Below are 26,914 nucleotides of genomic sequence, written 5' to 3'. Positions count from 1 at the left end.
TCGAGTAAGTGGCTGTAAGAGAGAAGAGGACTTTCAGGTAGGCACAAAGGCCGGAACAGAGTCACAGGGTAGGAAAGTAAAGAAACTATTTGGGGAACCACTGGTGGGTCAGTTTGGCTAGAGCGTGGGGTGTCTGTAGTATCCAAAAGATGGGTTGCAGCCTGATCACGGGGGCTTTTGTACTGAGCTAAGTGTTTTGCACTTCAGTTTATATTTCCCAGTGCAGAAAATACCGTAGTTCAGTTGCTTATCAAGCCCCTTTAATTCCCTGAAATGTCTTGAATTTCTACATTTAAGGCAGGAGTCTTAATTTCTCCAGGGTGTGTGTTTCTGTTACTAAATTTTACTTCACTGTTGTCCTTAAAAAAAGAAAAGGCTAGGTTTTTGAGAAGAATGAGGATGGCCACGGAGGAAATGTGCCTCTGAACCCAAGTTGGCTTAATGAAGGAGTTCAGTCTTCATTCAGAGTCTGTGAAAAAAATTAATAAGCCAGCGAGACTTCTGTAATTAGCATCAGACTAATTACAACCCTCTTCATACCTAGAGGGCTTCCCTTCCCCCGGGGCCTGCCTGGCCTCCTCCTTCCGGGTATGTAGGACGGTTCTCAATTTCTGCTTCACATCCCAGACCGCTCCTCCTGGGCCTTTCCTTAGTGCTGGGTTAAGTCTGTCTGTCTTTCTTGCTCTCTCTTTTTCTTTAATTGACAAGGCACTCATTAAACAAAACCAAAAAGGCAATTTAGACATGGTGGTAATAATAATAATAATAATAATAATAATAAAACCACCCTTAATCTTAACCACCTTAACAACATTCCCTTTTGCATGTACACATGTACATACTTTCCAAAGTTTCAGAGATAGTACTTATGATATTTGGTATTCAGTCTTCATTTATTTTATCACAGATGCTTTGCTTTGTTTCTTTCTGATCTCTGAGGCCATTTAAAATGGCTATGTAACATTATATGATTCGAAGGCTCTGGGATTTTCCAAACCATTCTTGGAATGTTAGACATTTATATAATTTCTTCTCTTTTGTCACTGTGGTGGATTCTGCAGTGAATACCCTTTTGAAGTGTTTTTTAAGATACAGTCTTAAGGATGAAATTGCAGGGGCAAAGGCCATGAGCATCTTTATGACCTTTGCTATATTTCTCTAGATTCTGTTTGAGAGAAGTTGACCTCCCCAGCTGCGAATGAGGGAATGCAGCATTGTAGCTAGTACTGTCTGCTTAGCCAGTGAAGGTGCTGAGAGCTTGGTACCAAGTGCATTAAACCCTTTATTCTTCTTTGTCTTTTCCAGAACATTTAAGACTCCATGGTCAGGTAGCACAGCAGAGGCACAGAGGCTTCACGGATTTTTCTGAGTCTCTGGTTTTATTGGCAAGATCAGGATAATAATACTTACCACAAAAGGTCATTGATGAGGATTATGCCCAAGGTTCTTGGCATATCGCAGGCACTCAGTAACTGTTGGGTCCTTTCTCTTCTTTGCCTTTTAACACCCTGTGGTGGCCATCGTGTGTGGCAGCACTGTGACAGATATGGCCAGTGGAAACATACAGCCTAAGAGCCTGACATTGATGTGACTTTTGTTTAGCTTCTTAGTAGAGCAATCTGAGGAGGTGGCTTGAGCCTGGAGTGCCATGGCCACTCCATTTTAGTGCTCCCTCCATCTCTGCTCCAGTCTCTGGAGTACTGGCATGTCTACTTGCTGGTCCCACTGCAGGTTCAGACGCCAGGCTATCTCCCTTTGGTAAATTGGGTCTGGGGATTATCTCCCCTGTTGATGTCCAGGTCTGATCCGTCAGACATCTATTTGCCTGAGGCCCAGAGCCAGGCCAGTGGGCAGCTATAAGCCACTAGGAGTGGATTCACCTTGGAAAAGATAAAAGCCATCCTTGAGTAGGTATTGCCCTGGGAGGGACTTGGCCAGGGAGGTGCAGAGACACCTGGGGAGACAGGAACAGCCTTGAACTAAGCTGATGATTCCTGACCTTCAAGGAATTAAGAGTGGCCCCGTAGCTGACCAGTTGCCTTCTTCTGTGTCCAAGGGATAAGCAGAGTGAGGAGTGAGGTGTCTGGGCTGGGATCCAGAGGACAGCCCACAAGAGGAGAAAGCACAGGTGGTTTAACCATCCCATCTTGTGAACAAAAGAAAGCAAACAAACACAATGTTACTTGGTGGTGATTATGGTCCAGGCAGCATACTAAAAACTTTACGTGTATTATTTCATCTTCTCAATAAAACTGGGTGCTGGTGTTATAATCACTGCTTTATGAATAAGGATACTCAGGCTCACAATGGGGAAGTCACTGGCCCCAGATCACACAGTAGGTCAACAAACAGTGGGGTTGGGACTTGAACTTGAAGTACTTGAAGCTTACATACTTTCTGTATAGATGAAATAAAGTTGCATCTGTCCTTTTGCATATATACCCTCACCTGGATGAAAGTTCTGGGAGTCTGGAAGGCAGAGTCTCTGATTCCCTGAGAGTCTCAATTCTTTCTTCTGAGCCATGCCTCATCTCCAGCCTGAGAAGGACTTTGAGATTATAGACCTGGCAGGCTTCCCTTTAATGTTCTCACAGTGGTGAAGACTATGTGTTTCATGCTCTATCAGCTTGGCCTTAGATACTCGGCCGTTTTGGCCACTCTTAGAAAATTCCAGGGATAGCAGAATAATCAGGATTAATCCCCCCCATGTACACATCAGGGCAGAGTGTGTGTGAACCACAGCAGCTTCCCAGACCCCAGTCAAGGCTGCCATGTTTCCCAGGGAACCTTGGCTCTAAACTCTGCCCAAAGATGGAGGCAGAAGTACTTGTGCTCACTTAGTGGGTCCATAGGGGCTCCCTAGGATTCTGAAGCAGCTAGAGCTGGGCACCTGGTGTGTTAGTGGAACCATCAGAAGACCTGCTTGACTGAAGGTAAACAGCCTCTGAGGGGACAAGGTCTGGATTAGGAGTCGGAAGACCTGGGTTCTAGCTCTGGTTCCGCCCTGATTGAGTGAATTTGGGAAAGCCCCTTTTCCTCCTGTACCCTTAGTTCCCCCATACGTAGGTGGGGCATGTTAGACCAGGTGATTCCTGATGTTTCTTACAGATCTAAGAGTACCTTCCATTTCTGATTCTTATTTTATGGAAATGATCACTACTTAAATTTATAATGACTCTTGCCCCTGGAGTACCTCAGGGTCATAGCCAAGATCACTTGACCCCTAGCTGCTGGCTCAATTTTGGCAGACCTGAGCATGTTAACTGATCCAGAAGTTCTAGGCTTTAGTACCACCTGAGCCTTGCTCTGCCTTGTTGCCTTGGCTCTGTTCTCTGCCCTTGTTCCTTGTCCCCAGGGGCTCCTGTTCCAGTTTAGGTCATTGGGATTTTAGTATGATGCTGCCGCCTAGTCCTCCCAGGACTTGTCGTTCAGCTTTGATTCCTGTCCCCGTGGCCGTGACCTTATTGCCAGGGGCAGGCAGACGTTTGTGACACTACCTCCTACCACGTGCCGCCCTTCCCACTGGCTCTGTGTGTGCTGTCCCACATTTCCTGCTGTCCTGAGTTTACGTTCTTCTTGGCTTTGGGATCTTGCCTATTCCATAGTCAGCCTAGTAAATGTTGGTTGATGTCTGCCACGTGCCTATGTTGACCACACGGTGGTGGGGAGGGAGGTAGATACAAAGATAAAAAAATACATGTCTGTGCCCTCAAAGAACTTCCAGGTTTGTAAATCCTTACTGTATAGAGTGGATGTGCTATTAGAGTTGCATATGAAAGGCCAAGGGAGCAGGGAAGATGGAATGATTTATGCCGAAGACAGCAATCGAACAGAAATGTTGTTTGAACTGGGTTCTTAAAAACAAGGAGTTTAGCAAAAGGAGGCTATTCCAGGCAGAGGGGATAACATGAACTGAAGCTGTGAATCTAGATCTGTTCTAACTCCTGGAATGGTCAGGATGCCTGCCCATCCCAGTGGGCCAGCCTCGGTTTGTGGTCTAGCTGCCTGTCTAGCCTGTCCCGTCCCCACCACCCATCTTTCTGATAGGATTACTGTCTGAAGGAAAATAACTTCCACAAATGTTATCTCATTTGATCCCAGCATGATGCTGTGAAATAGGCCAGACTTGGAATGATTATCCTCCTTTTACAATCGAGGAAACTGAGGCCCAGAGAGGCTAGCTAGGAATTAGGAGACCGCCAAGACAAACACCGATTCCCAGTGTTTCTGAGGGCCTTGTTCTGGGCTTATTCTGCAGCCATGGTCCTGAGTCATGTTCCTGGTTTAAATTCTGCCCACGTTTGGTTGAGGAGCACCAAATCCCAGTCAGGGAGCTCAGTGTACATGTGCATGTGCGTGCACACACACAGCTATTGGAGCAGGAGCGGGAAACGTGGAGATAAACAAGAGTGGAACCAGGGATTGGGTAATTGTCAAGCCCGGATGCCATCAACCCTCACTTTGCTGCAGGACTAAAGCTGTTTGTTGGAGGATCTACCTGTGCACTGGGTCTGGGTGAAATCTGTCAGAATGAGTGGGAAAGAAGCTATTTTTAGTTTGCAGAGTCACTCACTCGGCTGTGCTAGCTGAGGTTTGAGCCAGTCCCCTACGCTTTCCACAGTGTTATTTCAGAAGGAGAAATACCACTCGGATGCTGTGTAAAACCCATTAACGAACCTGGAAGTTTCCAGGGCGTCTTTGTCCTGCAGCTCCCTCGGAAGGCTGCCCTTCCTGAATGACCTTCCTCCTTTCCTATATTTAATGCACTTCTAATTTTAAGTTTGTGTCAAGACCGTGGGACTTCGGTGCCCTAAATAACACAGAGATCTACCACCAGCAATCAGCTGAGTCCGGAGGGCTCTGACAGAATTCAATACAACCTGAAAAAGCATTCCCAAGTAGCTCTCTGGTAAGTAACCTCTAGCATCATTGCCGTTCTTGGAGGAGCATGAGGTGTCTGAGACGAGGCAGCCCCGGCAGCCCAGACCTTCCAGGTGTGGCAGGTTTTAGAGGCCACCCCAAATGGGGTAGCCGTGTTCACCCAAAGACTGTTTTTGTTGGGAGGTTAGCACAGCTAGCATATCTGTGCTGCAGCTGCTGACCTGGCAGGAGGAGTAATCACACAAAACGAACATCGAAGCAGTGGACTGGATTTGTCCGTGTGAACACTCGGAAGAGACCGGGCTGTTTTGTTTGAGAGGGATGCTGAAGGACATGATAACAGCAAGCACTTCTTTACCACCTGCCGTTCTCTTATTTATTCACATTTATCATCTCTTCCCACTAAAATATTGGACCTGGGAGTGCAAGGGCCTTGTCTGTCTCGTTCAAAGCTGTGTTCCCGGTGTCTAGAATAGCTCCTGCACTGTGTTGGCCCTCAGTGGATGTTTACTGACTGAATAAATAAAAACAGAATGAAAGAAATGGTTTCAGTGGTACGTGACCCTCGTCAGCTCCTCTGCACTCTCTCCCTACAGTCTGTGCTGCTCAGTCCCAGGCCAGCTCGGGAATAGGCATTTCCATGTGTTCAGACATTTGGGCATCACATGTCCTGCAGAGCCAGAGAACAGATAGGCTCTGACCCCGTCATATGTTTGAACAACCCAGAAGTTTCTTACGGAATCTGTTGATAATGAGGCTTGTAGTCCTTTAGTGCTTCACAATTTACCAAGTGCTGTCACACATGTTCATCTTCAGTTTTTTTCTTTTATCCAGCAGATGCTTATGTATGCCTGTCTGTCCAAGCACTACGTTAGGCAAATGGGGGAAGCAGAGAAGGTGGAACAGTTCCTGTGTCAGATGCTCATGAGCTACTGGCGGGGCTCAGATCAGTTCATTACGGGACAAGCTGAATGTGACAAAGGCTGGAAAAGAGTCTGATAATGATCCCATCCTTTCCCGTGTCCTTGGGGACCTTTTCTTTCTTGCATTTGCAGCCCCTCTGGTTCTGTTGGATCCTGTAGGGTTGGGGTGTGGGGTGGTTGGGGTGGGAGGTGGTGACTGGAAAGGCTTCCTAAATTGGAAGCTTTGACATTAAATTATTTCTCAAGGGAGCTAACGCAAAATAACAGGGGAATCTTGGCAAGAGCTTGCATTAGGAGGAAAGCAGAGGAAGAGCAGCCAGATAGAGACTGTGTATTGACAAGAGAGGGAGAAAGCAAGCCAGGAACTGCAGTGTTCTCAGAAGCTAAGGAAATTTCAACAGGGAGGTCAGGGAGGTCGGGGGCTGAGAAAAGATGGCTGGGTTTGGCGATGGGAGGTTTGTGGTGTCACCTCTGAGGGACTGAAGCTGGGACATAGGGAATGAAGAGATGGCGAGAAATGCAGACTGCGGGTGCATTTCCAGAGATTCTGTGGCCAGAGGAGGATGAGAACAAGGTCGGGAACTGGGAGGAGAGCTTGGCTCGAGTTAGTTTCGTGAGCTTGGGGAAACTGGAGTGTGTCAGAAGGCTGAAGCAGAGGATTAGAGAGAGGGAGAGCGCACTGTGGGTAGAGATGCAGGAGGCAGGGGGTTAGCGGAGCGGGCGCCCAGGGAGAGAAGAGAGGCTCGAAATCTCTGTGAAGGGGTTAGTGATAAGACGGAAAGATGCTTTCTTGCAGGACAGGAGTAAAGAAAAAAGGGGACATGCGAAGATGGAGGTTTGGAGGTGGAGAAGAGAAGTACTTTCATTAAAGTGTGTCCATCTTTTGTCGTTATGTTGCATCTTCCTTTTATTTATTCAGTAAATGTTTACTGCATCCCAGCATGACCCACACACAGTGCAGGTGCCAAGAATTCACAGAGCAGTGACAAAGTTGGTGCCCAGTGCTGTCACACGGTACTTATTAGTTGCTACAGTAATTATTAATATGTCTGTCTCTAAACCAAACATTGAGTTCTTGGAGCACAGACACTGTCTTATTTATCTATGCGCATTGAGGGCCCAGCTTGATCCACAGTGAGGCATTGGTGCAACTGTGCTGAGAAAAGGATGAGAAGCCCTGTTGGGTGGCTAAGTCTTCCTGGTTAGGTTGAAAGTCAGCTTGTCTGCTGGAGTGATGACGTTAATGTGGGCAGGCCTCCGGGCAGGGATGAGTTGGCTTTACTCTGTAGTGAGTCCATCCGGCAACTACTGGGAAATGGCAAAAAAAAAAAAAAAAAAAAAAAAAGACAATTTTACTGGCTCTGACCCCCAAGTGGTGGGCAGGACAGTTGTTGCTGCCCTCATTCTGGGGGCGAGGGAGCAGAAGTTGAGAGAGAAAGCTGGCACGAGCTCCAGGTTACGCAGCACATGGTTACCCGGTTCAGGGCCTGGAACCCGGCTCACAGAGCCCTCACTCTTCTCATGGCCAGCTCTGTACAGCAACAGCTTCCTCGGGACGGTTCTGACCAGAATGTGGCCCTGTGCTCTGGCTTTGGCTCTCACTAGGTGGTAGTTCTGTCTGACGGACACCTAGCAGCTCTCTCCAGACTTGCAGTCTAGGTCACTGTCTAGTGAGGAACAGCAGGAGGACAAAGATAGCCCCAGCAAAGACAGGGGCAATGAGGTTCACTCACGACTGTGGTCAACCATAGTCCTGGCTGGGGTGGCGGGGCTGACAAGCCAGTGTTGAATGTAGAGTGAGACCTAGGTCGGAGTTTCTGCTCTGTCACCCACAATCCGTGTGACTTCGGGTCAGTCAGACCTCTCCAAATTCTGCTTTAATCTTGCCCACAGGGCTATAAAAATATGCAAATAAGATCTATAAGGGTTTCTGTAAACTCTAAAGTGACGTACAAGTGTTCTATTGGGTTCATTGGATATGAGCCACTCTGTGCTTCAGACACGGGTTTTGTTGTAAGTACGGGTCAGAGCTGCTCGTCTGTCTTAATCACTTGGGATCTTAGGAGCTACATAGAACTGTCCTGGATCTTGTGATAAACACTTCCTAGAATCAGAATCAGTGAATGTAGTGGAGGCCAGATGCTTGGTAATCCATGACCAGTCTCCACGCAGTGCCACAGAGTGTGGATTCCTGTCGAGGTTAGCCATCAGTGTCGACAGCAAAGATGTTTCTGGCTGGCTTTCTCCCAGCTGCAGAGCAAATTCATCAGCCCTGATTTAAAGTCCCAGTGACCTCATGTGTCACCACCATGCTCTGCAGCATTACGACTGGCCCAGGCCGCACTCAGAGTCACCCTAGAGCTGACCAGCTGTCTTTTGTTGCATTTGACCTTGAAAACTGGGCTGTCCCAGGGTGAAAGTAAATCATGCAGAGGTTTAGAGGGAAAGCAGAAGCCAATGAGAGTTTAAAGGAGGCTGCGGTGGTTTGATGAGAGAAATGTGAGCTCTGTGAAGACCGGTCGGCCAAGGGACTAAAACTGTCTCCATCTCTGCCACTGTCCCTCTAGCTTGGACCCCCATTATCTACCACCTAATTTCAGTGGCATTGTCTCAAGGGAGAACCTGTTGTCTCTAGTTTGGCCTCATTCCAGCTGCCCCCACCCAGCTGCCAAAATGATGTACTAAAATATAAATCTGATTTTGTTATGCCCTTAAACCTTTTTTTTTTTAAAGATTCTTAATAATACAGAAAAAAATTAATTCCCACAATAAACATTTATTGGAACCCTACTATATGGAAGAAACTTAGCGAAGTCTTTATGATATAGAGGAGGATAAGACCCAGCCTCTTCCCTCAAGGAGAAGGAGAAACACAGTCTGTAATCCCCACAGCCAGTGTGCAAAGAATGGGGTTACTAGAGCTTAAGTTTTGGGGTTGCTGTTGGCCTTGTTCACCACTGTATCCCCATCACCTTGATTAATGACTGGCACATAGTAGGTGCTCAGCAAATAATTTTTATAGGGATGAATGTGTGCCCTTACTTTTCAATGGCTTCCCACCCAGGATGAAGTCCAACATCTCTGGCTTGATATAAGAAGCTCTTCTTGGGGCACCTGGGTGGCTCCATCGGTTAAGTGTCCAACTTTGAACATGATCTCACAGTTCAGGGGTTCAAGCCCCACGTGGGGCTCTGTGCTGACAGCGTGGAGCCTGGAACCTGCTTCATATTCCCTGTCTCCCTTTCTCTCTCTCTCTGCCCCTCCACTGCTTCTGCACACATGTGGGTGCGCTCTCTCTCTCTAAAATAAATAAATAAACCTTAAAAAAAAATTAAAAAAAAAAAAAAGTTCTTCTTGATCCTGTCCCTGTCAGAATATCCAGCCTCACCTCCTACCAGTCTTTCCCTTGCATTCTGCATTTCATCTGTACTGAACCAACAACATTATCATATTGTTTGATACTTCTGAGTCTTTGCACATGCTGGTTCTTCTGCTTCCCTTTGCCCTTGGCTGCTGGGACAATTGCTACCCGTCCCCCAGTGGGTAACAAGGATGATGTCTTACATTCATCTCAGTATTCTGCCATCCGGCCTGACAAACCTGCTTCTTTTTTCTTTCTTGATTGAATGTTTCTTTGCTTGGTGTCATTACCCACTTTTCCTTGACTGTTGAGCTGCTCTCTCTGAAGCTCTTTTCCACCTTCCCTCTACTTTCCTTGTCCCTCATCCTTCTTGAGATTCCAGATCTGGAGTTTGCTGTGTGCTGGCTAATGGAACCTGGCCTTCCTTTTGTCTTTCTGAAACACCTTCTCCCTTCCACGTGGGCCCTGTCCAGACAGCTGGACCTCTCTGCCAGTTCCATTGCACACGAGCTATACCCTGAATAGGGCATGGATTTTGCCAGTCTCATTACCCAGGGACTGGACTCTGTGTCCTGGATCCTGATCACTGTCTGGGACCTTGTTCTGAATGGCTGATTCCTCAGTAAGATGCCATCTGCTTTATTTTGAGGGTTGAGGCTGCTTGGAGCTTCCTGCTTGGAGGCCCTTTTTGGTATTGGCACTGGCCCAAATCAGCCCTCTCACTGCCAGGCCCCTCACTTTATATTGGATGGCTGTTTGAGGAGCCTGCCCTGTAGTCACCCCTCTTTCCCAAAGGTTATTTCCATCTAGTTCCAGCCTCTTCTTGGCCTGAAGTATCCTGAGATGCTGAGGCCTTGCCTGGTAGGCACCTTTTGCAGTAGATAAAGAGAAACACTCTGGTTACTTCCAAGGAAGCAAAACCAGGCCATTCTTTTGGGATGTGGCTCTCAGAACCCCAAGACCCCCATTGGTGGAGGGACCACTGAATTATGACTAGAAGGGAGAAGTTAGTCTTTGTGTGATTACGTAACTCTCTTTTGTGATGCAGTGGCTCTCTCTGTGGGAGCACTGTCAGTGGTGGTAGGGACCTCCCACACCTGCAGATTGCTGTTTGGAAGGAAGCTCTTTTCCCTGAACGCCTGGTATCATCCAACATTGGGGGAGACTGGCTGTGGGTAGCAGAAATGGAAGAAATCAGAGATGTCTTTGCAAAAAGACAGTTTCTATGACAATCAATTGTGAGGCTTTTGGCTTTTCAAAGAGGTCAGAAGTGTGAGAGGAAAGGGAAGCAGGAGGCAGAGTGGAAGCCTGCTTGTAGGCGCTGGGAGGCTGCCTGTAGGTCCCATGAGGACCTTGCCATATGCCACTTCAGGAGACCTAGCTGGCTGGGGACGGTTGCTCACGGCTGCTGAACAAAATGTAGGTCGTTGTAGCCAGTGCTCCCCAGGATTGTGTGAGGAAAGTTCCTCACTCCAGAAAGGCAACTTATAGTCATTCTTGAGGATCTTCTTTGTGGTTTTATTTCCACGTGATTCCTTTTGAGTGAGATTTTTTTATTAATAGTCTGGAGCATGCATATCATTTGAAGATAGAATATGTATGAAGGAACAATAAACAGAAGAAGGACTTGGAAGAATCAAGAAAGTTAATGTTGTGGTTTCATTCTTGGACAAACTGCTTTGCTTCTCTGAGCCTCAGATTTTATGTCTGTATAACAATAATTATTTGGCCTACGTCTTCAAGTTGTTGTCAAAATGAGGTTGTGAATATGAACAACATTTTGTAAACTATGAAGCAATAAATGTAAGTTATGTTGGTTGATTTCTTTGTCATATCCAACTTTCTCTGGGTTTTCAGGAAACCTCAATTTCCTATAGCTCTTTGGAAATTGTTATCTGTTATCATAGAGCTGGAATTGATGTGAATCGTTTCCATGATTCTTCTGTTCCTCTTAATCCATCAGTACTTGTTGAGTACCCAGGTTGCTGTGGACTTAGAATATGACAATAGGGAGGACACAGTCCTAAAGCTCTGTAAAATGGGATGTGATTGATAGTATAAGTCTCCTACAGGTAAGAGCTGAGAACTTGTGAACAGAAAGATCTAGAGGTGGTGTCAGGGAAGAGTAGTTGGTTAGGTCTCTTGAGTCTTTGGGAAAGCCTCTTCAAGCAGATGACATTTGAAGGCTGGGCCAGACTGAATTTGAAGGGGAGAAGATCAAGTCTCTTTAGGCTCCTGAAGGATCTATGGGAGCTGGTTCCTTAGAGGTGATAAATGTGGGGATGTTGTTGGCAGGTTTGAGTACTCAGTTAAGAAAGACTTAATTGGGAACAATAGGAATTTTTAGAAATGATAATGTTAGCTCCTATATATTGATCATTGTGTACCATGTATTGTGTTAAGCACTGTATAAATATCACTTTCTGTGTTTTCTCAATGTTTATTTTTTATTTTTGGTAGAGAGTGTGAGTGGGGGAGTAGCAGGGAGAGAGGGGGAGACAGAGAATCTGAAGCAGGCTCTGTGCTGACAATAGCAGGTTTGAACTCAAGGACCGCAAGATCATGACCTGAGCTGAAGTCAGATGCTCGACTGACTGAGCCACCCAGGAGCCCCTAAATATCACTTTCACTTCTTACCACATGCTGGTGAAGCATATACTATTTTATCCCTATTTTGCAGATGAAGAAACTGAAACTTGATGAAGTAACTTGTCTAAGGACACAGGAAATAGAGCTAACATGGTGGCGTGTGATGGACTAGAGGACATGCAGGTGCCTAGATAGTGGTTTTCCAGGTTGGAGGACAAAAAGGTAACTGTGAATGGTGCTCACCTCACCACCACCCCTAGAAGTCCAGGTGGTTCCAGAAAAGGTAGAGCCTGTGACAGCTCATTATCTGCTTCAGGGCCTGGGTGCAGGCTAGGGGAGGTGAGCAGAGCCAGAGTGGCTTTCCTTCCTCAGAAACTGCCACTTTAAAGCTGGGACAATGAAGTGTGCCTTTGAAGAGCTGAGAAAAGATATTTTATTTCCTTATGATCCCTTCTTGGGCTTCTGTTCTCATTCAGAGTGGCAGCAAGGATGAGTTTCAGAGTACCACAAGCCCAGCTCCCTTGCTTGCAAACCCAAATTGTACCACTTCACAAGGTTCAGGTTACAGTTTACCCAGTTGAATTCTTTTTGGACAATGCCAGTTGCCATTTCAAATATAAGCTACTTGAGGACAGGTAAGGTACCATGTCTCGGTTGCAGCTGTATCTTTAGGGCATGGCACAGTGTCTGTCAGAGAGCACGTGGCTAGGATTTGTTATGGAACTGAATGGAAACTTTTTCTCACTTAGAGTCTGAGTCACGTGTGGCTACTTTGATTTTACTCTAATATCTGATCACCTCATCTGTGGTCATCTTCCAGAGGAGAGCATATGGTGCTACAGAGTGGGCACTGTATTTTAGGGTTGTTTTGGATCCCATGCCTGTCCTGTTGGGCAGGGGGTAAGGGGCTATTCACACAGGAGGCACCTGGAGAAGCCTTGGGAGAGCTCCACCCACTCTGAAGCCAGCTTGGAGAGACCTGCTGTGGGATAGCTGTGTTGGTAGCTAACAGAGTTGTGATACATTACTTCTGGAAGGAGAAGAACAAAAACAGAATGCTGACTCCTCTCGTTGTCTCAGCATGAGGGTCGTAGAAATATAAACATCTTCCTTCATCTGCAGTGCTCCATCCCTCAGATGCCTTTTCAAAGGTGAGGACACAGAGGCATGTAAATGGTACATTTCCCTTTGCACTCCTCAAGGTGAAATTTCTGCTACTGCACGGGGACTTGCAGGAGCAGTTCTGTAGTTGCTGCTTTACAATGCATTTATCATTCTGCTCCTCTGGCACATTTTGCCAAGCTGCATAATTCCCCCGTTCCTTCCTACACTCACCAGCTCTGTGATGATGATGCATCTGGTGGCCAAAGCCTCCCCGATCAGCCTGTGTTATAGTGTAAAGAGCAATGTATTAGCTAATGATGACAGCAGGTGGCATTCACCAAGTCCCAGTGGGGTGCCAGGTTTTCTGCCAAGCGCTTTCTAGACATCATCTCTTTAATCTTCATGACAATCCAGCAGAGTTGAAATTATTCTTCTTCAGTTTGCAGGTGATGAGAGTGAGGCTTGGCGGTGGCTACTTGTCCAAGGCCACATGACTAATAAGTGACATAGCAAAGCCTATGCTATAAGATACGAGTTTCCATTTTGAACTCTAATGTGAGTTCACTGTGGGATCTGGGGCCAGAGACTCTGCTTCCCTGGGCTTCAGTTTCCTAATCTAATGAGAAGCATTCCAAGGGTCTTCCAAAGCTCTAAACCCAGTGCCATTCTGATTTGGTTAGATCTCTTTACCTATCTGGATTTCCTTAAGCTTTGAGAATTTTTATTTTGTTTTATAGTGGCAGGCTAGCTGCTATGTATTCATTCTTCACTAAAAACATTAATATCAGGCAATTAAGAGTATACATGACGTAAAATAGCATGGGTCAGTACTCTCCAGTAAAAATGGATTGTATCGGTCCAGTCCAGTAGCTGATAACCACGTGTGGCTACTGAGCACTTGGAATGTGACTAGTGTGACAGAGAAACTGAATTTTATTTATTTATTTAAAAAATTTTTTTTAAACGTTTATGTATTATTGAAAGACAGAGAGAGACAGAGCATGAGCATGGGAGGGGCAGAGAGAGGGAGACACAGAATCCAAAGCAGGCTCCAGGCTCTGAGCTGTTAGCACAGAGCCTGGCATGGGGCTCGTACCCACAAACCGTGAGATCATGACCTGAACTGAAGTCAAACACTTAACTGACTGAGCCACCCAGGTGCCCCGTGAATTTTAAATTTTATTTTAATTTAAATTTAAATGGCCACATGTACAGTAGCTACTGTATTGGACAGTGCAGGTATACATAGTATAATAATATAAAACCAAATAGAGTATATAGATTCTTCCATTCTCCTCTCATTTGTAACATGTCTCCTGTATTCCAACTAAGGCTTCTGATTACCATGGTTAATTTTTCTGGAGGTTTAATACTTGATATATTGTTCCACTTGTATTCTGCTTTCAAATTTTAGCATACTCAAATATGCAATATTGCATCATTTTTCTCCTGCTTATGAGGAAAATAGAAAAGATGGATAGTGCTATGTCATTTTTCAGATAGGGAAACTGAGGCATAGAGAGCTTAAATACGCTACTAGGAACTGAATAAATACTTTCTGCGTGGATAAGTGATTTACCTAAAGCCATTTTTGGAGTTTTAGACCCAGGACTAGAAACTTAGGTCTTTTGATTCCTGGCCAGAGTTTCCTTTATATTTCCTAACACTGGTCTGCCAAGCATAGAGTAGAGAGACTCTGCTCATTGAAATTCTTTCAATGTTAGTGGGGGAACTTTTTATTTGATTCCTTTGTGTACTATTTGATTTTTTAATTCTATGTAGGCATCACTTGATTATAATAATAATATAGATATTTGAAAAAAATATATGAAATGCTGAGTCTGCATAATGGCACTGTCCCTGTTTTGTAGTTGTTGAGAGCTGTCATGCTAGTCAAACAGACAAGCATGTTTTTCATGTGGAATCTGTGGTCAGAAGAGGATTGAATCCTATCCTGATTCCATTTCTGGTAATGGTGAAATAGTTCTTTTGGACCAGCCCTCTCACAGAAAACAAGTATAAATTCAGACAAAATGTAAAAAAGAACTACCTGATCGAACTGGAGAGTGACCAAAATCAGGCCCATTCTTCACAAAGATATCAAGGTCCTGAAGGTCAAGGAAAGACTGAGGAACAGTTCCAGATTGAAAGGATTCTAAAGAGACAGGGCAACTAAATGAAATGTACTATCGGGAACTAGATTCTTTTGTTGTAAGGGACATTACAGGAACTAAATAGAGTCTCAAGTTTTGTTGGTAGTTACATACCAATGTTAATTATTTAGTTTTTTAAATTTAAATGTTTATGTATTTTTATTTATTTTTTAGAGAGAGAGGGCATGCGTGGGGGAGAGAGGCGGAGGGAAAGAGAGAGACAATCTCAAGCAGGCTCCATGCTCAGTACAGAGCCTGATGCGGGGCTTTATCCCATTACTCTGGGATCATGACCTGAGCCAAAATCAAGAGTTGGATGCTCAACTGACTGAGCCACCCAGGTGCCCAGCTTTTTAGTTTTGATGATTGAATTGTTGCAGTGTAGAGTGTTGACAGTTTGGTTGACAAATACTCTAACATATTTCTGAGTGGTAGGGCATCGCTTTGCCTAATTCTCTCAGAGATCATTCAGAAAAAAATAGAGAAAGAGGGAAGGTAATATAGAGCAAAGATGGCAAAGTGTCAATATTTAGGGAATATGGACGAAGGGTAAACAGGAGTTCTTTGTATAGTTCTTGTAACTTTTCTCTGAATTTATTTCAAAATGAAAAGATTTTTTAAAACTTAATATTGAATGGTAATGAAAATAGAACACATAAACATTTGTAGGATGTAGCTAAAGCAGTGTTTTGAGGGAAATTTATGTCTTTAAATGAATATATTAGGAAGAAAGGACAAGATTCAGTGCCTTAAGGTTCCATCCTTAGAAGCTGAAGAAAGAAAAATTAATCCAAAATAAGTAGAAAAAGGGAAATATTAAAGATAGGAGCAGAAATTAGTGAAATAGAAAAAAGACAAAAATAGGGAAAAATAATAAAACCCAAACCAATTCTTTGAAAATGTCAATAAAATTGATGAAGCCCTAGCTGGACTGATAAGAAAAAGGAGAAAAAGATTGTAAAGTACCAGCATCAGTAATGAAAGTATGTATGTCACTACAGAGTCTACAGACATTAAAGGATACTAAAGGAATATTCTGAACAACTTTGTGCCAATAAATTTGGCAAATTAGAGAAAATGGATGACTTAAAAAAAATACAATTTACCAAAACTGACACAAGATGAAATAGAAAATCTGAACAGTTATACATCTGTTAATTCATTATCAAAAATTTTCCCACAAAGAACCTTCTAGGCCTAGATGGTTTAACTGGTAAATTTTATCAGATATTTAAGAGAAAAACACAAGTTTTACACAAACTCTTTCAGAAAATAGAGGAAGAGGAGCGAATGCTTCTCAAATCATTTTGTGAAGTCAGCATGGTTCTGATACCAAAACTTGACAAAAACCTTACAAAAAAAAAAGAAAATTATAGACTAGAATCTCTCATTAACAAAGATGCATATATATCTTTAACAGAATATTAGCATATCAAATCTGGCAATATATGAAAATGGAAGTTCGTCATGACCAAGCTGTGTTATCCCAGGAATAAAAACTTGCTTTAACATTTGGGAAAAAAAAATGTAATTTTCCATACTAACAAAATAAAGGAGGAAAGCCTTATGATCATTTCAACAGATGTAGAGAAAACATTGAGAAAATCACAATGTGCTATCACTGTATACTTCTTAGGTATAAGTAAGACAAGACAATAAGATGAGAGATAACAAATGTTGACAAGAGTATGGAGAAAAGGGAACCCTTGTACACAGTTTAGTGCTAATATAAATTGGTATATACATTATGGAAAACAATAGGAAGTTTCCTCAAAAAAATTAAAACTAGAAATATCATATGATTCAGCAATTCTACTTCTGGTTATATATCCATAGGAAATGGAATCAATATCTTGAAGAGATCTCTGCACCTCTATGTTTATTGCGGCATTATTCACAGTAGATATGGAAACAACATGAGATATGGAAACAACATAAATGTCCATTGATGGATGAATGGATAAAGAAAATGTCACACACACACATGCACGCACACACACACACACAGAAGAATATTATCCATCCCTAAAAAAAAAAAAAAAAAAAAAAGAGGAAGTCCTACCATTTGTAACAATATGCATGAACCTGGAGGACATTATGCTAAATGAAATAAGCTAAACACAAAAAGTCAAATGCTGCTTGATCCCACTAAAATGTGGAATCTAGGAAAGTTGAACTTATAAAAGAGTAAAATGGTGGTTGCTGTGTGGGGAATCAGGGAGTTGTTGGTTAAAGGGTAAAAATGATTTAGCTATGTGAGATGAATAAGTTCTGGAGATTAATGTATAGTATGGTGACTATAGTTAATAATACCGTATCATATACTTGAAATTTGCTAAGTGTGATCTTAAGCATTCTTACCACACACATGCACACAAAAATAGTAACTGTGTGAAGTGATGGATGTGCTAATTGGCTTATTGTGGTAATCATTTCACAATGTATGTCAATATCAAATCACTTTGTACATCTTCAATATATACAATTTTTGTCAATGATACCTCAATAAAGCTGGAAAAATTTGACATCCATTTGTGATAAAAACTCTTGGGAAATTAGAAATAGAAGGGAACTTCTGCAATCTAATAAAGGGCATTTTTAAAATGCAAATGTCATAATTAGTGGTGAAAAATTGAAAGTGTTTCTTCTAAGATCATAGTAATGCCAGTGTGTTTTCTCTCATCATTTTTGTTCAACATTATACTGAATGGTTCTAGTGAGTGCCTTCAAGTGAGAAAAAGCAGTAAAAGCCTTAACAATCAGAAAATAAGCAAATCTATTTTCATCCACAGATGGCATGACTGTTGACATAGAAAATCTTAAGGTATCTATAAATAACTATTAGAACCAAGAAGTGAATTTAACAGAGTTCAAAGTCAACATTCAGAAATTGATTATATTTTTTATATAGCAGCAGCAAGTAATTTGAAGATATTTAAAAAGCAATTTCTTTTATAGTTATATTACAAACCATAAAATATTTAGATAATAAATTTGACAAAAAAGTATAAAAGACCTGTACATAAAAACTACAAAACTGTGCTGTGAGAAGTTAAAGACCTAAATAAGTGGAGAGATATATCATGTTCATGGATCAAAAGACTCAATGTTGTTGTCTGTTTTCCCTAAATAGATTTGTAGATTTAAAGCAATCCCATGCACAATCCCAGGTGGCTTTTTTAGGGGTAGAGATTGACAACCTGACTCTATCTAACGTATACGGAAATGTAATGGACCTTGAATAGCCAAAGAAATCTTGATAAAGTCGAAGGATTCACATTACCTGACTTGAAGATTTGCTATAAAACTACAGTATGTCAACAACAAAAATACAAATAACTTGATTAAAAAAATGGGCAAAGGACTCGAGTAGATATTTCTTTAAAGAGGATATACCAATGGCCAGTAGCATGTGAATAGATACTCCGCATCACTAATCAGTAGGGAAATGCAAATCAAAACCACAATTACCTATGACAATTACCCACGTTTATTGTAGTGAGCATTGCATAATGATTAGAATCGTCTAATCACTATGTTGTACATCTAAAACTAATATAACCTTGTATGTCAACAATACTTCAAAAAAAAAAAAAACTACAACGAGATAACACCTCACATTCATTAGGATGGCTGCTATAACAAAAACAAAACAAAACGAAAAACAAACTAACAAGCATTGGCCAGGATGTAGAGAATTTGGAACCCTCATGCACTGTTAGTGGACATGTAAAATGGCGCAGCTGCTGTGGAAAACAGTCTGGTGGCTCCTCAAAATATTAAATATAGAACTACCATATGATCCAGCAATTCTTCTTCTGGGTATGTGTTCCAAGGAATTGAAAGCAGGATCTTGAAGAGTGTTCATAAGAGCATTTCACAAGAGCTGAAAGATGGAAGCAACCCAAGTGTCCATTGACAGATGAATGGATAAGCATAATGTGGTATATACAGTCAATGGAATATCATTAAGCCTTAAGAAGGAAGGAAATTCTGACACATGTTACAACACCGATGAACCTTGAGGAAATTGTGCTAAGTGATATAAGCCAATCATAAAAGGCAAATACTGGATGATTTCACTTACATGAGATGCCTCGAGTAGTCAAAAATAATAACAACAGATAGTAAAATGTTTATTCATAGTGGTCCCAAATTGAGAACAGTTCAAGCATCCATCAATAGGAGAATGGATAAAGAAATGTAGTATAATCATACAGTTCAAAAGGAGTGAAATGATTCATCCAACAACATGGATGACATCTCAAAAACATTATTCTGAGTGAAAGAAGCCTTACACAAAAGAGTACACACTGCATGATTCCATATATGTGAAATTCTAACAGGCAAAACTAAAAGCAATAATATTAGGTACACATCATCTCTGTTTCATAGATGGGGACACTGGCACTCAGAGAAGCTAAACCCTGGTCCAAGGCTGCACAACAATCAGTGGCAGAGCTGGGCCTGCCACACAGATGTCCTGACTCCCAGTGCACCATGTTTTTCACCACCCTGGGTGGCCTTGTTAGCATTCTGGGATGTTAGTACATCAGTACCTTGAGAGGAATGCTGAGGGTGCAAGATGGCTTAGATTTCCTCTGACTCCTCTTTTTGGCCTGAGAGTGCTCTTCCAGCTTTCCTGTTGACCCTACTAGATTGGACTCCATTGATCTCATAGACCCCTTCAGCTCTCCTCTTCTTTGCTAGACTGGAATAGGGAAGGAGCAGTCAGGCTGGAGAGTGCACTGACTGGGTTATTAGAAAGGACTTTTTTAATCTTTTTTTTTTTTTTATGTTCATTCATTTTTCAGGGAGAGAGAGAGAGAGACAGACAGACAGACAGACCAAGTGTGAGCTGGGGAGGGGCAGAGAGAGAGGGAGACACAGAATCTGAAGCAGGCTTCAGACTCTGAGCTGTCAGCACAGAGCCCAATGCAGGGCTCGAACTCATGGACTCTGAGATCATGACCTGAGCTGAAGTCGGATGCTTAACTGACTGAGCCACTCAGGCGCCCCTAGAAAGGATTTTAAGGACAGTGCACCGACTGGGTTATTAGAAAGGATTTCTCTGGGACTCTTTCCTCTGCACCTCTAATTAAAAATAAAACAGGCAAATAACTATGCTCCTCCTCCTTTCCAAATATTGCTGAGAATCTCTGTGATGTTGTTCTTGGTTGCATGTCCTGGTGATATCTGAGCATTATGTGCAAATTGAGAAAGGGACTGACAACACCACTACCAAAGGGGTTTTCTCAAGGGAAATGACCACGTCTAGAACAGAACAGCTATCTGCTGCCAGACAGACAGGGTTCCGCTGACTGTAAATTTGACCTGGAGGCTGGCCTTTTCTGTGTGTTTTGCACTCTGGGGATACCCTTTGGGTCTTTGTTTCCCCCTGGCTCATCCACCCTCCCACTCTCGCCTCAGGCTAACTGGTCTCCCAGGAGTCCTTCAGGAGTCACACAGCCTGTGATGCCTGGGCACCCCTGATGATCCAGAGGAAGCCAGCAGCACACTGTATTCATGCAGTGAGGTGGCACCTCAGCTTCTATGCAGTTAAATGGCCAAATTAATTCACTGTTGTTAGCAGTCCTCCCAGCTGAGAAGACTCATGGCAGTTCAGAATGTTCTGGTGCAAGTGGGGGTGCTGAAGAAAGGTGGATTTTTCTGTCTACACAAATGCTCTTGCCTGATGAACCTCGATACATCATTACCTTGGAAGCCAAAGGTCTGGGGAGGTAGATGGAGACAGGTTGGTGGGTAGATAGAAATCAGAGTAATAAAGTCCATCTTCCTTTTTAAGTTAGAAAGAAAAAACTCTTGTTTCTACCTTGTTGTCTAGCTTGTTTATATGTTTTTCTACTCTTCCTTCTTTCCTCTACACTAATCTTCCTTTCTCTTTCTCCTTGCCTCACCCCTCTGTTCTTCCCACCCTTGTCCCATTCTCCACTCTTTTATCTTATGTTTTCTGACAATATGAAAACAAGGAATGGTAGGGAAAATACAACACATCACCAAACTCTTGCCCACTCCCCAGGTAACAGGGTCACTATTTTGGAGAAGGAGTCCAGAATGTAATGTTCGCTGATTCAGAGCTTATCACATTATTATGCATTGTCCCACACAGTTTATGTTGATGAAAGCAAGGCTGTAGCCAAGTCAGGGAGGACCAAGAAACCAAGGCAGAAATGGATTACCTTTCCCTAAACTCCTTCATTTCATCAGTTTACTTTCCCTTGATACCCCCATGTACTCCTTCCTGTCTTCTCTGGTGGGCAGTATAGATGATTGCAGCTTTGTTCAAGCATCTACTTACCATTGAGGTGCTGTGTGTTCACTTTCTTTAACGTGGTTCTGTGTCATCCGTCCTAAAGAAGCAGGGGCTTTTCTGTCTCCTCAACCTATTACTAGCATGTCCTGTCATTTCCTGCTCGCTCACTGTCCATTATTTCCAAGTCCCAATGTTTTGGTCACTGACAACCTAAAATAACTAAAGTCTCCTGTGATCTTCAGCAAAAAGACCCACAGGAGGTGGAAGAGTCTGGGGCGCCTCATGATATCAGGGGTCTAGAGTCCCTGGAGAGCCAGGGTTTCTCTAATTTAACATGTTGAACTGGAAGTCAGGACACCCATGTTCTACACCTGGCTTGCCAATAACTTGCTGCATAGCTTTGAATAAATCACTGTCCTTTGAGTCCTGGTTTCCCCATCTGTCATAAGCTTTGGTGCCTGTAGGGGTGTAGATAGAAGTTAAGCTTCTTATACTGTATTGTGACCAATCTACACCCCTACTCAGGTATATTGTCTTTTAAAATGCTTGGTGGGCCAAACAAAAAACATCTGGGGGTTGTATTTGATACTCTCACTTGTTCTTTCCTCTCCCATGGCATACCTGGGACCACAACTGCAGAGTAAAGCCTTGGGACCAGTTTAAGCCCCCAGGGATGTTACCATGAGCACTGTATCCCAGAGCCAATAGCAGAGGCCCTAGCAACATGTTTGCTGGCCAGAAGGGCCTTTACCACTTAGAGAGTTAGTAGCTGGTAAGGGCACAGTGGCCATTAGCTTCTAGGGTTGGTCCCCTTTAGGGTCTCTCTTTCTTGGCCACTGACTGCCTGCTTTATCCTTGAGTGTTAGGGCACTGGTCAGGAAGGGTACGACCAACCCAACCAAGCTTTACCCTGCTAACAATGTAGGACACATCTTGTGGATGGAGGGATTTCACAAAGGGCTCTAGAATCCCAAGTTACTAATGTCTTACCCAATCAGGGGCCTTGTGGTCATACAATGCTGCTTGGGTCCTCTCCCCACGGATTCCATTTTAAGGTCATCCTTACTGTTAGAAAGCTCATCCTTCCTATTTGTTTTTATTACTACTCTGGGAGGTAGTAGGACAAGGACTTTTTAAGTATAATTTTAAATTTCTGGTTATAAAAATAGTGCATGCTCATTGTAGGATTATAGAACATCAAAACCATCCATAATTTCACAACCTAGAGAAAACCACTTATAACATTCTAATGCATTTCCCATCTTTTATATTTATTTTTTAGAAAATAAGATACTGTGTGTATTGTGTGTTTGCTTTATATCTAGATTTTCTACCTGCAATTATATTGGGAACATATTCTCCATATTATTAAATATTCTGTAAAATAATCACTAACATTAAGAAATAATATTCCATTATTTGAATATTCCACAATTCATGTGATTATTTATGGAAATTTAGATCCAAATTTTTCCTACTAAAAATTGTGTCATGATCAACATAACTACTTCAGGGATATTGAAGGTTTGGCTCTGGACCAATAAAGCAAATATCACAATAAAGTGAGTCAAACAAATTTTTTGGTTTCCCACTGTAAAGGTTATGTTTACACTATATTGTAGTCTGTTAAGTGTGCAATAGCATTATGTCTAAAAAAACAATGTATGTACCTTAATTAAAAAACATCTTTTTGCTAAAAAGTGCTAACCATCATCTGAGCTTTCAGTGACTTATAATCTTTTTGCTAAAGTGTCTTGCCTCAATGTCAATGGTTGCTGATTGATCAGGGTGGTGGTCGCTGGAGGTTGGGGTGGCTGTGGCAGTTTGATAAGACAACAGTGAAGTATGCTGCATTGATTGACTCTTCCCTTTAGGAACAATTTCTCTGTAGCATGCGATCCTGTGTGATAGCATTTCACCCACAGTAGAACTTCTTTCAAAAACGGAGTCAATCCTCTCAAGCCCCGACCCGCTGCTTTATCAGCTAAGTTTATGTAATATTGTAAATCCTTTGTTGTCATTTCAACAATCTTCACAGCATCTTCACCAGGAGTAGATTCCATCTCAAGAAACCACTTTCTTTGCTCAGCCCTTAGAAGCAATTCCTCATCTGTTCAAGTTTTTTTGTGAGATGGAAGCAATTCAGTCATATCTGCAGGCTCCATTTCTAATCTCATTTTCTTGCTGTTTCCACCACCCTGCCGTTATCTCCTCCACTGAAGTCTTGAACCCCTCAAAATGCATGAAGATTGGAATCAACTTCTTCCAAACTACTGTTGATGTTGATATTTTGACCTCTTCCCATGAGTCACGAATATTATTAATGACATCTAGAATGACGAATCCTTTCCAGAAGGTTTTCCATTTACTTTGCCCAGAACCATCAGAGGAATCACTGTCTTTGGCAGGTGTAGACTTACAAAATGTATTTCTAAATAATAAGACTTGAAAGTCAAAATTACTCCTTGACTTATGGGCTGCAGAATGGATGTTGTATTTGCAGGCATGAAAACAGCATTCATCTTGTTGTACATCTCCATCTGAGCTCTTGGGTGACCAGGTGCACTGTCAATGAGCAGTCACGTTTTGAAAGGAAGCTTTTTTTTTTTTTTTTTTTTTTTTTTTTTCTGAGCAGATCTCAACAGTGGGCTAGAAATATTTAGTAAACCATGTTGTAAACAGATGTTCTGCCATTCAGGCTTTGTTTTCTATTTACAGAGCGCAGACAGAGTAGGTTTAGCATAATTCTGTTTGTTTGTTTATGTATTTATGTATTTATTTAGAGAGGGTGTGCGCATGCACACGTGCACATGAGTGGGGGAGGGGCAGAAAGAGAGGGAAAGAGAATCACAAGCCGGCTTCTGCACCGTTGGTGTGGAGCCCTCACGCAGGGCCTCTGTGAACTGTAAGATCATGACCTGAGCCAAAATCAAGAGCTGGACGCTCAACAGCCTGAGCCACCCAGGCGCCCCAGATTTAGTATAATTCTTAAAGGCCCTAGGATTTTGGGGATGGTAAGTGAGAATTAAGTTCAACTGAAGTCACCAGCTGCATTGCTTCTAACAAGAGGGTCAGTCTGTCCTTTAAAGCTTTTTTTTTTTTTAAAGAAATGTTTATTTACTTATTTTGAGAGAGAGAGAGAGAGAAAGAGGAGAGAGATCCCAAGCAGGCTCTGTGCTGTCAAACCATGAGATCATGACCTGAGCTGAAATCAAGAGCTGGACACTTAACTGACTGAGCCACCCAGGTGCCCCTGTCCTTTAAAGTTCTGAAGCCAGGCATTGACTTCTTTCTAGTTGTGAAAGTCCTAGATGACACCTTCTTCCAACAGAAGGTTGTTACGCCTACAGTGAAAATATGTTCTTTGGTGCAGCCATCTTAATTAGTTATCCTAGCTAGATCTTCTGAATAACTTGTTACAGCTTCTACATCAGCAGTTGCTGCTTCACCTTGCACTTTTATGTTATGGAGACATCTTCTTTCCTTAAACTTCATGAACCAGCTTCTGCTGGCTGCAAACTTCTGCAACTTCTTTGCTTTTCTCAGCCTTCATAGAATTGAAGAGTTAGGACATTGCTCTGGATTAGGTTTTGGCTTAAAGGAAAGTTCTAGCTGTTTTAGTCTTCTATCCAGACCACTCAGACTTTCTCAGCAATAAGGCTGTTACCCTTTCTTATCATTTATCTGTTCACTGGAGTAGCACTCTGAATTTCCTTCAAGAACTTTTCCTTTGCGTTTACAACTTGGTTAACTGGCACGGGTGTCTTCACTTTCAGCCTGTCTCAGCTTTTGACATTCCTTCCTTGCTAAGCTTAACCATTTCTAGCTTCTGATTCAAAGTGACTCTTCCTGGGGCACTTGAGTGGCTCAGTTGGTTGAGTGGCTGACTTTGGCTCAGGTCATGATCTTGTGGTTTGTGAGTTTGAGTCCCGTGTCGGGCTCTGTGCTGACATGTCTGAGCCTGGAGCCTGCTTCGGATCCTATGTCTCTGTCTCTCTCTCTGCCCTCCCCTGCTCTCTCTCTCTCTCTCAAAAATAAACATTAAAAAAAATTAAAGTGACTCTTCCTTTCACTTGAGCATTTAGAGGCCATTTTAGGGCATTCAGTGGCCTAATTTCAGTATTTTTGTGTCTCAGGGAATAGGGAGGGCCTGGGGAAAGGAAGAGAGATGGGAGAATGGCTGGTCTGTGGAACAATCAGAACAAACATATTTATTAAATTCACTTTCTTATATAGGTGCAGTTTGAAGTATCCCCAAACAATTACAGTTAGTAACATCAAAGATGACTAACTGTAGATCATCATAACAAATGTAATAATAGTGAAAAAGTTTGAAATATTGCAAGAATTGAGTAGAGTTAGGAGAAGATGGTGCCCTAGGAGGACACTGGGCTCTCCTTGTTCTTCTGATTGCTTGGATTCCACCCACATCTGCCTAAATAACCCAGAAAACTGCCGGAAGACTAGCAGAACGGACTCTCTGGGGCCAAGCGTAGACAAGAGGTCCACAGAAGAGGGTAGGAAGGGTGGAGAGGTGGTGCATGCTACACGGACTGGCGGGAGGGAGCCGGGGTGGTGGAGGGGCAGCCCGCCAGGCAAGGCAGAGCCCCCGAAGTCTGGCTTGCAAAAGCGGAGGGGCCGCACTCCGTGAGTTCTGACAGCCAGCGGGACGTAACATCTGGAATGTTCAAAGTCAACAGCTCTGCCCTCAGAGAGCAGGGAGGGTGAGAGGATGCCGGGAGGGAGAATTGTTGAGCCCCAGAAGGACAGAACTCGGTGAGGGAACAAAGGTGCTGGCAAATGCCATCTCCCTCTCCTGTCCCCCAGCCGAAATTCCAAAGGGAACCAGTTCCTGTCACTGAACTTGCTTGCACCGTGCAAACGCCCAATGCTGTGCTTCTGTGGATCCATCACTCTGACGGGTCTACCTCCCTCCCGGTGCTGCAGGGCCCCTCCCACAGGGGACCACTGACTGCAAAGCAAGCTAAACCTGTCCCTCCCACCCCTGTGCACCTTGCGGATCCACCCCGGCTAATATGCCTTTGGCCAGATCCCATCGAAGCAGCACCACAAGCCTGGCAGTGTGCAAGCTGCCCAGACAGGGGCCACACCACTCCACAGTGAGTCCTGCCCCTGGGAGAGGGGAAGATAAGGTACACACCAGTCTGACTGTGGCCCCAGCGGTGGGCTGGGAGCAGACATCAGGTCTGACTGTGGCTCCGCCCACCAACACAAGTTTCTCTGGACAGCGCAGGGGAAGTTCCCTGCAGTTTGGAGCTACCACAGATACTACCCAAAATGACGAACCGGAAGAATTCTCTGCAAAAGAAACTCCAGGAAGTAGCAACAGCTAATTAATTGATCAAAACCGATTTAAGCAATATAACGGAATAAGAATTTAGAATAATAGTCATAAAATTAATCACTGGGCTTGTAAAAAGCATAGAGGACAGCAACGAATCTATTGCTACAGAGATCAAGGGACTAAAAAATAGTCAAGAGGAATTTAAAAAAATGCTATAAATGAGGTGCAAAATAAAATGGAGGCGGCCATAGCACGGATTGAAGAGGCAGAGGGGAGAATAGGTGAATTAGAAGATAAAATTATGCAAAAAGAGGAAGCTGAGAA

The 26,914-nt window shown here is 43.2% G+C and overlaps 1 protein-coding gene across 16 annotated transcripts in view; it reads left to right on the top strand.

The window, feature by feature from the left end:
- The window catches only part of SERGEF (secretion regulating guanine nucleotide exchange factor), a 236,452-nt gene that overhangs the window by 50,669 nt on the left and 158,869 nt on the right, over window positions 1–26,914 (top strand). Inside the window, exon 11 of one of the 16 annotated variants that reach the window (XM_045484688.1) lies at window positions 20,442–22,904. The exons of the other annotated variants lie outside the window; for them this stretch is intronic. Coding sequence (XP_045340644.1) covers window positions 20,442–20,504 — 63 coding nt within the window. The 3' untranslated portion in view covers window positions 20,505–22,904. Of the gene's footprint in view, window positions 1–20,441; window positions 22,905–26,914 lie in introns of those variants that run through there. 16 annotated transcript variants of the gene reach the window in all.

The sequence above is a fragment of the Leopardus geoffroyi genome, chromosome D1 (assembly GCF_018350155.1).
Source record: "Leopardus geoffroyi isolate Oge1 chromosome D1, O.geoffroyi_Oge1_pat1.0, whole genome shotgun sequence".
In the NCBI taxonomy this organism is placed as follows: Eukaryota; Metazoa; Chordata; class Mammalia; order Carnivora; family Felidae; genus Leopardus; species Leopardus geoffroyi.
The sequence above is the reverse complement of the archived record's forward strand: the minus strand, read 5'-3'. Positions and strand labels throughout refer to the sequence as shown.